Here is a 14,681-nt window from a genome sequence, read left to right as displayed (position 1 = left end):
CGCCACCTCCTGTAGCAGTGAATTCCTCGTGTTAATCACCCTTCGGGTGAAGAAAGACTTCCTTTTATCTGTTCTAACCCAACTGCTCAGCAATTTCATTGAATGCCCACAAGTTCTTGTATTGTGAGAAAGGGAGAAAAGTACCTCCACTTAGAGGGACCACTGCTCCTCACTAAGGCACAGTCTGCCAAGAGCAACACCAGTGAACACCAGAATGACAAATATTTTAACTTTAAGTCCCAAGATTTTCAATGCAACAAAAGTTTTTAACAAGTCAGTAGATGAAAGTCATGCCACAACATGTATCCTAGGCATTTATACATGTTTTCATCCTCTTCGTCAAAGCCATCTCTCTCTTTCATTAGTAAGACAGAGATTCTTATTGGAACCAATGCTCAGCAATACTTATTTTCAGTTTGCAGCATCCACTAGCTGTTATTCCTTTCTCCACGGCAAATAGGTCTTTGGCATATCAGTAACTTTGGAATGGTTTATTTATTATTGTTTTGAGCAAGACTTACTGATGAAGTCGGCTTAGAGCATACGAAAGCTTACATTCGGAATAAAAATTAGTTGGTCTTCAAGATGCACTTGTCTACTGCTTTGTTCTATTGCTTCAGACCAACACGGCTGCCTACTGGGATCTATTTACCGACTGAAGGATAGTAATACCTATATCCCAATGCTTTTTCATGTTTTAGTAACCTTTGCACTGTATTTACCCCTTGTTTAGTATTTATAACAGCAAAACCAGAGCTTTTTGAATGAGAGGAGAATCACAGAGAAGTAATAAAGTATGGAAGTGAGAGAGTCCACTGTATGTGCATAGATCTGCCTCATGAAGTATAAGATTAAAAAATTGGGAAGCAAATGCTGGATCAGATGGAATCAGGTCAGCATTCATCGTGCTTGAAGGCACTACAGGCACAAACCCTTAAGCCAGAGTTAAGGCCAGGAGGGAGAACTCAGACTTGGAGAGGTGGGGAAATGCAAGCCTTGCCACCAAGGTCATGATTCATGACCTTAGGGCCCAGACTAGCCTGACCTCGTCAACTAAGTAGGGTCAGCCCTAGGGTTGCAAAGTCAAACTCAGATAATATATGGGAACTTTGAGGGTGGGGCCAGGAGACTTTCCCTAAAATAAATAAAAACACAGAAGTGCAATTCCCCTGAATACAGTCTTCATTTTCTCACCCAAGCAGCTGCAAATCTCTCTCTCTCACACACACACACACACACACACAAGCAAAAATAAAAGAGTCTGCAATCCCACATGTAGTCTTACTGGGGCAATTTACTCATGAGTTGCTGAACTTCCAGCAACACAGGGAAACCAAAAGTTCAGGCTTACCCTTTCCTATGCAAACGACCTCTGAAAAGCTTGTACAACAAACAGAGGGTCTGGGCTGCTTTCACAGCTACTGGGAGCAGCCACGTTGTTCTGCCTGCTCACCCCGTCCCCTTCCAGCCTTAAAGACACAGAACACACCATTCAAAAAGGAAGACTTTGCAAGCTTTCTTCTAGCGTTCTGAAGGGGAAAGGCACATCGTAGCTCTGGGGGCGGAGCTCCCCCCCTCTGCTGGCCAGCTGACTGGGGGCGGGAAGGAGCCTGGGAAAGTGGGAGAAACCCCGCTGGGACCTGGGGATCCGCAATCCTAGTCAGCCCTCCTTTGTACCTTGATGACAGACCACCAAGGAAGTCCACTGTCACTCCACAGAAGCAGGCCATGGCAAACCACCTCTGTCTTCTGCCTTGACTTGGATGGTCCAGCCTCAGAATCTAAGTAGGGTGGCCCTGGTTAGTACTCAGATCGCTGTAAGTCAGTCATGACCTAAAGGTCTTCTCTACCACCCTCTGTGGTTAAGGGGTGGCTTGTCCTCCTGATTGCACTAACCCCCTTTATTTCAGAGGACTTTCTGAAAAATCAGCATGGATGTACAACTGAATGGGAATATACTCGACGCAGTAATTTGTTGGCTATAATTGAAAAGCCACCGTTTATGACAGGCCGCTTCTCAATATTACAAAGTTTATTTACAGCTTACTTCCTGACAGGCGTCAGAGTAATATTACAGCGCGTGAATATTACAGTCTGTGTAACTCACATCTGACCCCCAGAAGAAACATTAATGCAGAATATGTCTCAAAGCTATTAATGGACAATGGTTCAGAGTAGCCTCTGCACTGTAGTCCCAATAACATTTGCACCAGTGTAGCCGTAATGCTGCTCCATACTTTGCCCCAAACAGAAAAGGACAAGGAAAAGGAAGCAAAAGGAGAGGCAGGTGGGGCCTAGAGAACATACCTAACTATGGTTAGAATATTGGAAACCAGGGCTTTTTTTGTAGCATATTACATATTAGGCCACACCCCTCCTATGTAGCCAGTCTCCAAGAGCTTACAGGGCTCTTAGCACAGGGCCTACTGTAAGCTCCAGGAGGATTGGCCACATCAGGGGGGAGTGACCTAATATGCAAAGGAGTTCCTGCTACAAAAAAAGCCCTGCTGGAAACATTTCATCCACACCAGGCCAAGGATAAAAAAGAGGTCAAATAACAGGAAAATAATATTGGAAAGTCTGGAGGTTGTTAGTTACAAAGAAGTCTCTCAAATAAAAGTCTGGTATGGACTGGGATCAAATCAGTCCTAAGGAAAATCAACCCAGACTGTTCCCTGGAAGGTCAGATGCTGAAGCTAAAGCTCAAATCCTTTGGCCACCAAATGAGAAGGGAGCACTCACTGGAGAAGACCCTGGTGCTGGTAAAGACAGAAGGCAAAAGAAGAAGGGGACGGCAGAAGAGGAGATGGCTGGACAATGTTACTGATGTAACTAACAGGAATTTGAGCAGACTTTGGAGGATGGTGGAAGACAGGCGGGCCTGGCGTGACTTTGTCCATGGGGTCGCAAAGAGTCGGACTCGACTGTGCGACTGAACAATAACAATGGACTGAGATGGCTCAGGTGAGCCCAATCTTGTCCGATCTCAGAAGCTAAATAGGGCCAGCCCTGGTTAGTACTTGGATGGGAAATCCCCCAAGGGAATCTAGGGTCGCTAGGGAGGGACAGACAGGAATGCAAATCAAGCTCAGGTAGGGTTGAACTTCAGGGTGTCAGGCTGGGACGAGTTTGATATCTGATCTCGGATCTTAATAAATTATTGATTGATGTCAGGCTGGGTTAAGCTTAGTCTGGGACAGGCTGAGAAGTTAACCATAACTTGCAAATCCAGGTTTTATTAGGGTTGCCAGCCAGCAAATGACAACCAGAGAGACCCAGAGGGGAGAATGAGGGGTAACCCTCGGGTGATGACATGACATTGCTTACAGAAAAACCTGGAAGTGATTTTACACCTCTAAAAGAATCATCAGAAACTCTACGATAAAACCACAGAGCTTGAGATTCCTAGAATGGACTGAAATCACTTCTGGGTTTTCCCTGGAAGTGACATCATGCCATTGCCTCATTATGGTTTTTTCCTCTCCCACCAGAGCAGGAAACAGGAGCTCCCTTGCCTCCAGCAAGAACTTGCAATACCAAGCCTGTGGAGAAACAGCTCGAAGCCCTGGTGGGGAATCACTTGCAGATAATGCTGCAATGCTTTGAAAGCAGGGTGCCTTCAAGCACAGAGCTGCTGGCAGCGGAAGGGGGGAGTATGATTGCCGGCTTCAGGTTGGCAAACTCCTTGAGAGAGATCTGGGGAGGGACAGTGGCTCAGTGGTAGAGCATCTGTTTGGTAAGCAGAAGGTCCCAGGTTCAGTCCCCGGCATCTCCAGCTAAAAAGAGTCCAAGCAAATAGGTGTGAAAAACCTCAGCTGGAGACTCTGGAGAGCCGCTGCCAGTCTGAGTAGACAATACTGACTTTGATGGACCCAGGGGGGTCTGATTCAGTAGAAGGCAGCTTCACCTGTTCATATATGTTCATCTGTCTAAGGGAAGGGGTGGTGGTTCAGTGGTAGTGCATCTGCTTGGTAAGCAGAAGGTCCCAGGTTCAATCCCCGGCATCTCCAACTAAAAAGGGTCCAGGCAAATAGGCATGCAAAACCTCAGCTTGAGACCCTGGAGAGCCATGAATGGGGCTGTGGCTCAGTGGTAGAGCATTTGCTTGGTAAGCAGAAGGTCCCAGGTTCAATCCCCAGCATCTACAACTAAAAAGGGTCCAGGCAAATAGGCGTGGAAAATATCAGCTGAGACCCTGGAGATCCATGGGACTGAGGCTCAGTGGTAGAACCTCTGCTTGGTAAGCAGAAAGGTCCCAGGTTCAATCCCCAGCATCTCCAACTAAAAAGGGCCCAGGCAAATAGGTGTGCAAAACCTCAGCTTGAGACCCTGGAGAGCCACTGCCAGTCTGGATAGACACTACTGACTTTGATGGACCCTGGGGGGTCTGATTCAGTAGAAGGCAGCTTCATATATGTTAGGGAGGGACAGTGGCTCAGTGGAGTACAATGCAACCCTCCAAAGCAGTCATTTTCTCTAGAAGAACTGATCTCTGTAGTCTGGTGTTGAGCTTTAATTCTGGGAGATTCCCAGGCCACACCTGGAGGCTGGCATCCCTATAAGAACACAGAGGCTGACACCTCTTCCCTCCCCCCCCCCAAAAAAAAACCTCATTCACAGCAACGCACATAAGGCTTGGTGAGTGATAGTTTGGGGTGGAGGATAGAAAAAGTGAAATGAGCTATCTGAATTCTGTTGAAGGGAGAATTAATATGAAGAGTATCAGGTTCCTTCCTTACAGCAACACTAAAGAAAACAGGGAAGTGTGTCATGCCCAAGAAAATATTAATATCATCCTTTTAAGTATGCAATATTTCTTTTTAATATTTGGTTCCTGTCATCCCTGGCCTTAGTGTCTATGCCTAGAAAATACAAGGCACCCCACTCTCTTCATAGCGAGAATGTAACCAAGAGGCTGGGGTCAGTAAAGCCACATTTTCATAAGAACATCAGAAGAGCCCTGCTAGATCAGACCAGTGAGGGTCCATCTGGTCCAACCTCCTGTCACACACAGTGGCCACCCAGCTCCTCTGGAGGGCCAACAACAGGGCAGAGAGGCTGAGGCCTTCATAAGCACATCAGAAGAGCCCTGCTGGGTCAGACCAGTGAGGGTCCATCCAGTCCAGCCTCCTGTCTCACACAGTGGCCACCCAGTTCCTCTGGAGGGCAAACAACAGGGCAGAGAGGCCGAGGCCTTCCCCTGAGAAGAATATCAGAAGAGCCTTGCTGGGTCAGACCAGTGAGGGTCCATCCAGTCCAACCTCCTGTCACACACAGTGGCCAATCAGTTCCTCTGGAGGGCCCACCAGGGCAGAGAGGCCGAGGCCTTCATAAGCACATCAGAAGAGCCCTGCTGGGTCAGACCAGTGAGGGTCCATCCAGTCCAACCTCCTGTCACACACAGTGGCCAATCAGTTCCTCTGGAGGGCCCACCAGGGCAGAGAGGCCGAGGCCTTCATAAGCACATCAGAAGAGCCCTGCTGGGTCAGACCAGTGAGGGTCCATCCAGTCCAACCTCCTGTCACACACAGTGGCCAATCAGTTCCTCTGGAGGGCCCACCAGGGCAGAGAGGCTGAGGCCTTCATAAGCACATCAGAAGAGCCCTGCTGGGTCAGACCAGTGAGGGTCCATCCAGTCCAACCTCCTGTCACACACAGTGGCCACCCAGTTCCTCTGGAGGGCAAACAAGAGGGCAGAGAGGCTGAGGCCTTCATAAGCACATCAGAAGAGCCCTGCTGGGTCAGACCAGTGAGGGTCCATCCAGTCCAACCTCCTGTCTCACACAGTGGCCACCCAGTTCCTCTGGAGGGCGAACAAGAGGGCAGAGAGGCTGAGGCCTTCTTCCCCTGACGTTGCCTGTGGGCACTGAGATCCAGAGGCTTAGTGTCTCTGAATGTGGATGTTCCCCTCAGTAGCCATTGCTAGTAGCCAGTGGTAGATTTATTCTCCATGAATCTATCTAATCCGCTTTTAAAGCTGTTTATTCCTGCGGCCATCAATACATCCTCTGGCAGTGAACTCCACATTTTAATCACTGTGTAAAGAAGTATTTCCATTTGTCCATCCTGAACCTACAGCCCGTCAGCTTCACTGGATGTCCTCAAGCTCTAGTCTTTTGGGACAAAATCCTCCTTTCGTCAGCTCTCTCCACCCCGTGCATAATTTTATAAACCTCTCTCATGGCACCCCCCCGCCCCAGTCATCTCTTTTCTCAACTGAGACATCCCAGACTCTTCAGCCTTTCTGCCTAGTCTCCTCCCTCAAATACCACCACCTCCCCACAGCTGCTCCCAGTCCGAGACGTGAGATTTCATGCCCTGGATTCCAGTCCAGCCACCCCAGACCAGGAAGGAAACCGCAGCTCAGCCAGCATTTAAGCCAGGGGGCCTGGCCTCATTCAAGTCCCTTCCACAGTGCCTGACCCTGGGTGTGGAAGAAAAGGGCCTCGGAGGGACAGAACAGCTGTAACCCACCCATCCACCCCCAGGGTCAGAACTCCCAAGCAAAGTTCCTTCTTGGCAGCTCAGGGAAGGAGCAGCCGCCTCCCTCTCCCACTTCCTTCACCGGAGACTGCATTATCTCAGCTGCTGCTGCTGCACAAAGACAATTGGGTGTGTGTGTGGGGGGGGGGGGGGGAGAGACTGATTAAGTTTTCTTCCAGTCACTTATAGTCAAGGACTTGCCCTGGGCAACCGTTATGTACTGAAACCACCTCCATGTTATTACGGAACTAAAGCAGCTGCAAGTCTGCAGTGAAGGCTTGGGTGTTCTTAAAGCGACAGGCCTCTTGTTTGTTTTTCAAATTGAACAGTCTTCCTTCCTTCCCAAAGGCACTAAGAAAGGCAAGCTGCCTATTTTTTTTTTTTTTAGAAAACCCTTTAAATTAAAATGAGCCACTTCATTAAACCCGGCCTCAAAATGCTCTAGACAACCCCCCCCCCCCCCCCGGTTGCAAGCCAGGAAAGCTTCTGCTGAAATTAAATATTATTAGTCTTCTACAATCCCACAACATTCCTGTTCATTTTTGCTGCAACTGACTAACTCCACTATCCCCCCTGGACCTGCCACATACTGTGAAGCCTTTTTGCTAAGAATCTCCTGGATACTTCAAGTCAAAAACTAGCCCGGGACTGCTAATTCTGAAATAGTTCAGCAGTATCAGCTCAAAAGTTAGATAATGACCAGGGTTCAGTTTTGCCCCCTACGCATACGTAAGTAAAGTCATTTATGTACACACAAACTGGAGAGAACGCTGCCTTCTTATATTCCCCCAAGAGAATCACCCTTTCGCTCCACATACTGGCTGTATGACTCCGGCTGGAACAACCCTCTGCTTAGGAGATTTGTACAGCCAAACATGCTTTAACACAGCCCAACCATCGCAAAGAGCTCTCAAGTATTAACTACATTGGGAGGACAAATGAATGAACCAGCTCAGACTAGACCCCATTCCTTTCCTAAATCATAAGACCCTGTCAGGAGAACTGTTTTGTAGGGAATAATTTGTTTGTTTTTCAACATCAGACACTTTAACAGTACGGTCCTAAGGGTGCAATGTTGTTTGGGATTGCACCGTTAATCTAGCCCAATGCCCCAGTTCAAAACTAAACTTTAATACACCGCAAAAGTTGTCAGGTGAGAGTTTTCGTTTCCGTCTCAACCACAACCCCTCTGCACAAAGCCCTGCATCTGACATTTCAGCCATTCTAAATAATAAATACTGTTTTCCGCCATGAGGCTAGGAAATGCCAAACTGCTTATTGTTTTCCTTTCATGTGTACTGACACAGGTGGACTCTCTAGTTTGGTTTTGGAACACTCACCTAGAACCACTTTAGGGGAACTAAGTTCAATAGCAGGGGGAATTCCCGCTTTCTCAGCCAGTCTAGCTTGGAAGACTGACGCACTCACCAACTAAGGCGAAACAGAACAGCGTGATTTAGGGATCTTTACCTGGATAATGGGCAAGTAAGCTCAGGGTTCCTTTAGGAGGCTACCAGTAACCACAAAACAACCAGATCTCCCCCAAAGCTTTAGAATGTTTTTAGGTGAACATAAGGGTTACAGGAATTGAAAAGGTACTCAAGCATAAGAACAGTGAAACAGTTCTTGAGTGGGTATTCTGCACCAGGTAATGGCCACAAGGAGAAACTGGAGGGGAGGGCTTACAGAGGGGGGAAGGAGAATTTTTAAGAGAAAAGCAGTGCACAGGAAAGGAGTTTACCTGAGCTGGCTAAAGTACTAGAGTACTTTGCTTAGATCAGGGGTGTCAAACATGCAGCCCAAGAGCCAGATCAGGCTCATGGAGGGATTCTATCAGGCCCACAAGCACCTCACTGTCATCTGCTTCCTTCCCCCTCTCTCTTGCTTCCTTCTGCATCGCAGCTTGCTTTGCAAGGCTTGCTCAATCGCACAGGAGCTACAGAGCAAAGCCTCTATTTTCTCCATTGGCTGACCAGCACACAAAGCAACATTTGTACAAACATATGTGCAATGTCCAGCCATTTCATGTTTTCCCCTGAGTCTTAGGCTCAAAGAGATATGAGATTTCTGTAATCAATGTCAATAAATCAAAAGTAGGTTTGCAGCCTAACAGATACACACCTGAACAGCCTACTCAAGATTGCTACAGCACATACACTGTCTACAGATTTTGATGCAGTAATTCAGAGCAAGAGGTGTCAGTTATCAGACACTGTTAAATAACAACGTACTGCAAGACTGCTAACCTTTTAAGCATGTTTTAAATTTTTTTTTTTTAAAAAAACTTTAATTGTGTCCTTTATAAAGTTTGTATCTCTGCTACTTGGCATTACATTTTATGGCCTGGCCCGACAAGGTCTCATTTATGTCAGATCCAGTCTGCATAACAAATGAGATTGACACCCCTGGTTTAGCTGATCCAGAGGTTCAGGGGAGGGTCTTTAAATGGAGCTTCCAAATGTCCCAAGGAAATAAGTATGCTGGTTCCAAAGAGTGAAGTGGGCAGTCTCTAAGCCAGCATTACTGTAAAGTTCAGGAATTGGGGGGTGGGGGTGGCGGAATCTATGGTTTTCCTGACTTTGCTTGAGGGAGAAGGACTTCCCAGAAAGGTAGCAATGGGTGATTGCCTCTAGGCGAAGTGGACAAAAGGGCTGGCAGATGGAAGCGTCATCCATGGGATTATACCTCCAGAGAAGGTCAATAAAGCAATCAAGTCCACCTGTTTGCTTGAGAATAATTACATTTTGCGCTCTGCAAAACTGCAGATGAACTTAGACTGGTAGGTCCAGGTGGGTACCTGGCTTTGCAAGCCCCCATGGAAGTGGGTAGGCATGCAGAGGTCCCATCCATGAATCAGTCTCCATAGTTTTGACCACTCATTAGCACAGCCTGAGGACAGCCTTGGCTTCACTTCCTCCGAAGCAAGGCACTGCTGCTCCTAAAATGGCCACCAAAGCAAACGTAGCCAAGGCAAGAGCCAGAGCATATAGCACATGTCTTGGAAACTTCCCTGTTGACCAAGAATCCCTTTTACACCACCACACATGATAAGCCTTTGGGTTCAGTTCAAGTTAGAACATAGAATTCCAAAAGCTCGGCTCAAGCTTCAGTATCTTAACAACATATAATACACGAAACATCAAATTCTGACAGCTCTGGCTGGGAGATGAGGTTCTTGAAAGCCTCTGAGTGTAGCCAGGTGAGGTGAGAGTGGCACAGGCCAGCCCCCTCCCTCAGGCACTGGACAGCTCAGGTGAAAGGAGAAGGGGTGGATTCCCTCTGCCCACCACATTGAGGTTAGCCCCAAGGCGAGGTGGGCGCTGGAGCCTCAAAAAGCTTGACCTTCTGATGAGCACAGGGGCCATGGTCTGCCCGAGGGCCAGCCCTACTTTCTGATGCCAGCTGGAGCAGAGCTTAAAGGTGTTCCTGGCCGCCAGTTATTGCTGCAGACCAACATGGCCACATCAGCCACATCATTTTGTGAACCTACAGCCACATCATCCTACAGCCACATCAACCTACAGCCACATCATTTTGTGAACTGTGTGTTTGTGATTTTCCTGCATGGCACAGGGGGTTGGAATTGATGACCTTGGAGGTTCCTTCCAACTCTATGATTTATTGAAATAAAATAATGATTTGGTTCTTGTTATTTAATACCCTGCCTTTTCTCTCCGGTGGGGGAGAAAAGACAGTTGACATCACTCTCCTCCATATTATCCTAACAACAACCCTGTGAGGTGGGATAGGCTGAGTGCGACCGGCCCAGAGTCACTTCCACAACAGCAGAATGGGGATTTGAGCCTGGATCTCCCAGATCCTTGTCTGAGACTGTAGCCACTATGCTACACTGCCTCCGCAGAGAACTGGGTGGGATCTCCAGGGCACCAAATCCTCATTAAAACAGTAGATCAGAGAAAAGGTAAATGAGATATTGTACAAACCAAAGCAGCTGTTTGTCCCAGTGAGACTTTGGGTAGGAAAGTTTTGTCCTGCCTGCCTGCCTTTTGTTTCCCACCTGAAGCTGCCAAAATATATTAATGGGAGTGGGGGAATCAAGGGCTGGGTTTAGGGACATATCAGCATGGATCTGTTTTAAGCATCAACACAACCGAGCTGTGTTCCAGATCTGGGGCTGAACGCACCTCCCTGAAAAGCACAACCTCAGCATCCAATGGGACATGTCAACAGTGGGGCTCCTCCAGCTTCAAACAAGCTAAAAAGCAAGCAACATTTCTGCCTGTACAGATCGGGCTTCACAGCTACACCACGAACCACTTGCAAAAGAAAAAAAAAACCTGTTTGAAAGAGGATCCATATTAAGAGCTGCATGCTGGCAGAAAACCTAACGATGCATCATAATGTTAAAAAAAAAAGTCAGCTATTTTAAAACCTGTGAAGAGTAGACACTGCCAAGAAAACCACTTCCAGAGAGAGTTGGGCACTAGAAGGTGGCACCCAACTGTTGGCTTCAGGGCCACTGAACAAGCAAGCAGCCTGCAAGTCATCAAGCGAGCATCCGACTTTCATGGTTTGCAGCGCGCTTCTTGACAATATCTGCATGAGAGCACAAGCAGGGCCGTTACAAGCCTTGGGGTAACTTTAAATAGGCAGCAGCCAATGCACGTCAATTAAAAAATCAGCGGATCAAGAAGGGGCTGGGGGATCCATCTGCTCTACCTCTCTCTCATAACAGGGGACCCTCCTAACCTTTGGGGTGTCCATATTCTTGGATGCAGCTGTTCTACTTCACTGGAGAAGGTCTGAAGCTCTTCTACTTCACTAGAGAAGGTCTCAAGGAAAAACTGGAAGGCAGGAGGGAAAGAGAGGCCAAGACCTCAACTGCCCACAGACGAAAACAAGAACGATAGCTCTGAAAAAATGGAACACACAGTGCTGGAATCCTGAAAGTATAAGAGTGAATGGCACCTTAAAGGCTACCAAAGTTGTAGCAGTGCAGGAGCTTGCCCCCGCCTGGACTTTTGCTCTTTCCAACTGCTGACACACAAGTCAACATGGCTTCCCACCGTGAACCATCTCCTGAAAGTGTTGCCTGATTTCACCCATAGGGAAAAATTGACAAGAAGGCCACACAGACACAGGGAACAGGGAAGGAGGTGGCACCCTTCAGGGAACAGAAGGAGGTGGCACCCAATTCTCCCCCACCCCAGACACACAATAGAATTGTGCCTCTCAATAAAATATTGTATTGTCCTGTCCAGCATCTGGAAACATTAATTTGCTGTTGTATATAGATCCAGGTGGGCAGCCATGTTGGTTTGAGGCAGCAGAACAAAGCAGGAGTCCAGTGGCACCTTGAAGACCAACAAACTTTTATTCAGAATGTCAGCTTCCGTGTGCATGCACACTTCTTCAGACGAGGAATGAGGTACAGTAAGCAGAGCCACATATAGCTGGTGGGGTTTAGAATGCCAAGTGGTACAAAGTTAAAATCCAACAGCAGAACAGTAAAATTAACAAATTCAGAAAACCTTTGATCTGGGTTGCATTAATGTGGGAAACCAATAAAACAGCAACATGTCAGAATGTGAGAATGTCTGCTAATTATTCTATTGCTAATAAACCTGGGTCAAAATGAGGGCATTTCTTTCCCAGAAGTTTTTCCTGTCCAACTAATTTACCTTTTAACATGTAACATAAATATATACATCATTCTAAATACATTAAAATATAGTGGAAGGTGGGGTTTAGTATATGTAATGAGATAAACAGCCAATATCCTTTGCTTGATACACTGCTGATTGCAACATGTAGCATTAACTGCAAAACATTTGCTGGCTGTTAGTTTTTGGGCTCCTGAAGCAGTCTGTAAGAGTCACATACGGTAGTTCTCCTAAATTCAAGTCCTGGGGCGCCTTTAAGGCCAACATTTTTTCATTCCAGGTATGAGCGTCTGTGTGCCTGCGCACTTTCTTCAGACAGAACTCCTTTACTGTTTACTTTACATTGACTTTACTGTTTATTCAGATAGTTTCCCTTTACAGTTTCGAGATGGAAGAGAAGAAGCTGGGGGGGAAGAAAGAGCAGAAAGCGAGGAGAAGAAAATGAGCAGCGTCTGGTGACGGAAGACTAGAAGAGGATGACAAGTGGGGAAGCTGCAAATATTGGGGGCAATGAGTCCTGTGGCATCTAGAAGGAGCCGCCCCCACCCCCCCGCATTGGCTCCTCCCAGTGCAACAGGGGTAGGCTGGGCATGCATGAGAACAAGCCCACAAAAGAAGGCTAGCCTCAAAGGTGAAGTCCGCACTGAGCCAGAAAAGCCTGGGGATGATTTGGGCTGCTCGCCTTCCCCTGGGCTCCAAGGCCATTTGCAGCAGTGGTGGCAACGGAGGGGTGGGGGGTGGCAGGCATGCCAGGGGGAGCTCCAACGGATGCCCTGCGGTATTTCCGCCACAGCATATCTCTGCCCCCCCCCCATGCCCAGGGTCAGCTGCCAAGCCCTTTTGGCTGCAGATATCTGGAGGGGAGCCAACTTTGGCAAGACCCTTCTGTGCCAGCAGGACGGCGCAGGGTACCCACCCTGTGGCAAGCAAGGGCATGGCCGGCTGGTTGGAGGGGGGCAGGGAAAGATCGAGGCAGAGGGGGTCCTCTAGGGTGGCCAAGTCCAATTAAAGAATTATCTGGGGGCTTTGGGGGTGGAGCTAGGAGACTTTGGGGGTGGAGCAAGGTAGTGACAAGCCTAACTTAACTCCAAAGGGAGTTCTGGACATCATATTTAAAGGGGCTGCACACCTTTTTAAATGGAAATGATGGATAGGGGCACCTTTTTGGGGGACTCAGAATCGCCCCCCTAGTCCAATCCTTTTGAAAGTTGGAGAGTGTTTTGAGGAGAGGCATTGGATGTCATGCCTCAAATCTGGTGCCTCTGCCTCAAAAGACAGCCCAGAGCTCCAGATACCCAGGGATCAATTCTCCATTATACCCTATGGGAATCGGTCTCCATTGAAAATAATGAAGGCTGGGGGCACCTTCTTTGGGGGCTTCTAGAACTGGATCCCCTGGTCCAATCCTTTTGAAAGTTGGAGAGTGCTTTGAAGAGAGGTATTGGATGCTATGCTGAAAGTGGGGTGCCTCTACCTCAAAAAGCAGCCCCTTCAGAGTCCCAGATACCCGCAGATCCATTCTCCATTATACCCTATAGGAATTGGTCTCCACAGGGAATAATGGAGTGCTCAGCAGACATTTCCCTCCCCCCCCCGCCGGCTTTCTGATGACCCACAAGCGGGGGGGGGCCTCCATACCGGGGAATCCCCTGCCCCCACCTGGGGATTGGCAACCCTCCGCCCGCCCCTCCTCTCCTCTGGGGTCCCGTGGGGCGACGCAGAGCCGCCCTCCTTCCCTCCCTCCCTTCCCGGGCCGTGGGGCCAGCAGCGGCCGAGGGAGGGAGGGAGGGAGGACGGCGGGCGTGCAAGGGCAGGGCAAGGCAGGAAACTTTGGAAGGAAGTTCCGCGGCGGCGCCTTGGGGAGGGCTCGGGCGGGCAGGGAGCGGAGGGAGCCCGGAGCAGGAGGGGCCGGCCGTGCGCCCAGGCTGAGGGCTGCCCTGCACTCACCCGGACCAGGTTGCTGACGGCGGCTTGGACGGCGGCCACGGGGGCGGTGAGGTCCGGGATGGCCTTGCCGTCCACCTCGCCCTCTTCGTGCATGATGACCAGGTGGGAGATCTGCTGCGCCACCGGCTCCAGGATGCTCTCGATCGTGCGCGTGTGGAAGACCGGCATGCTGGCGGCGGGCGGGGGGCGACTGCCTTCTCAGCCTTCCTTCCACAAGCGCGGCTGCTTGCAAGCGGTGCAAAACCCCAAGCTGGCTGCAAAAGGTAATTCCCGGCGTTTAAACCCGCAAATCCAAAACGCCGCCGCAGCCGGGACTCGAACGCGCCGCCTCGCCCACTCCTCGCCCGGCAGCGCCGCCTGCCCGGATACAACTGACGCCCCTCCGCGGCCAGGCGGCGGCTTTCAGCACCCGGTGCAGCCTAACCCGTTCCCAGCCCTTGCCCGCATTCCTGCTGCGGCCTCAGCTCCGAGCCACGCGCCCCTGCCCCGCTGCCGTTTCACCCAATCGGGGAGCGCCGGCCTTCGCGCTCAGTGGCCGGCCGCCGCTGCTCATCTGCATGCGGCCGCCCCCAGCTGCTCCTCTCCCCCGCCTCGCCTTTTCCTCTTTCCAGGAGAAAGAGAGTTCGG

General features: G+C 49.4%; 1 protein-coding gene across 2 annotated transcripts in view; it reads right to left on the bottom strand.

Moving 5' to 3' along the window:
- VCL (vinculin) overlaps positions 1 to 14,427 on the bottom strand; it is a 140,026-nt gene extending 125,599 nt beyond the window's left edge. For both annotated transcript variants that reach the window (XM_060236692.1, XM_060236693.1), the window contains exon 1: positions 14,055 to 14,427. In XM_060236692.1, the coding sequence (XP_060092675.1) occupies positions 14,055 to 14,222 (168 nt within the window). In that variant the 5' untranslated portion in view covers positions 14,223 to 14,427. The remainder of the gene's footprint in view (positions 1 to 14,054) is intronic.
- Positions 14,428 to 14,681: the final 254 nt, after the last annotated feature.

Source organism: Heteronotia binoei, chromosome 4 (genome assembly GCF_032191835.1).
Source record: "Heteronotia binoei isolate CCM8104 ecotype False Entrance Well chromosome 4, APGP_CSIRO_Hbin_v1, whole genome shotgun sequence".
NCBI lineage: Eukaryota > Metazoa > Chordata > Lepidosauria > Squamata > Gekkonidae > Heteronotia > Heteronotia binoei.
This window is presented reverse-complemented; position numbering and strand designations above follow the sequence as displayed.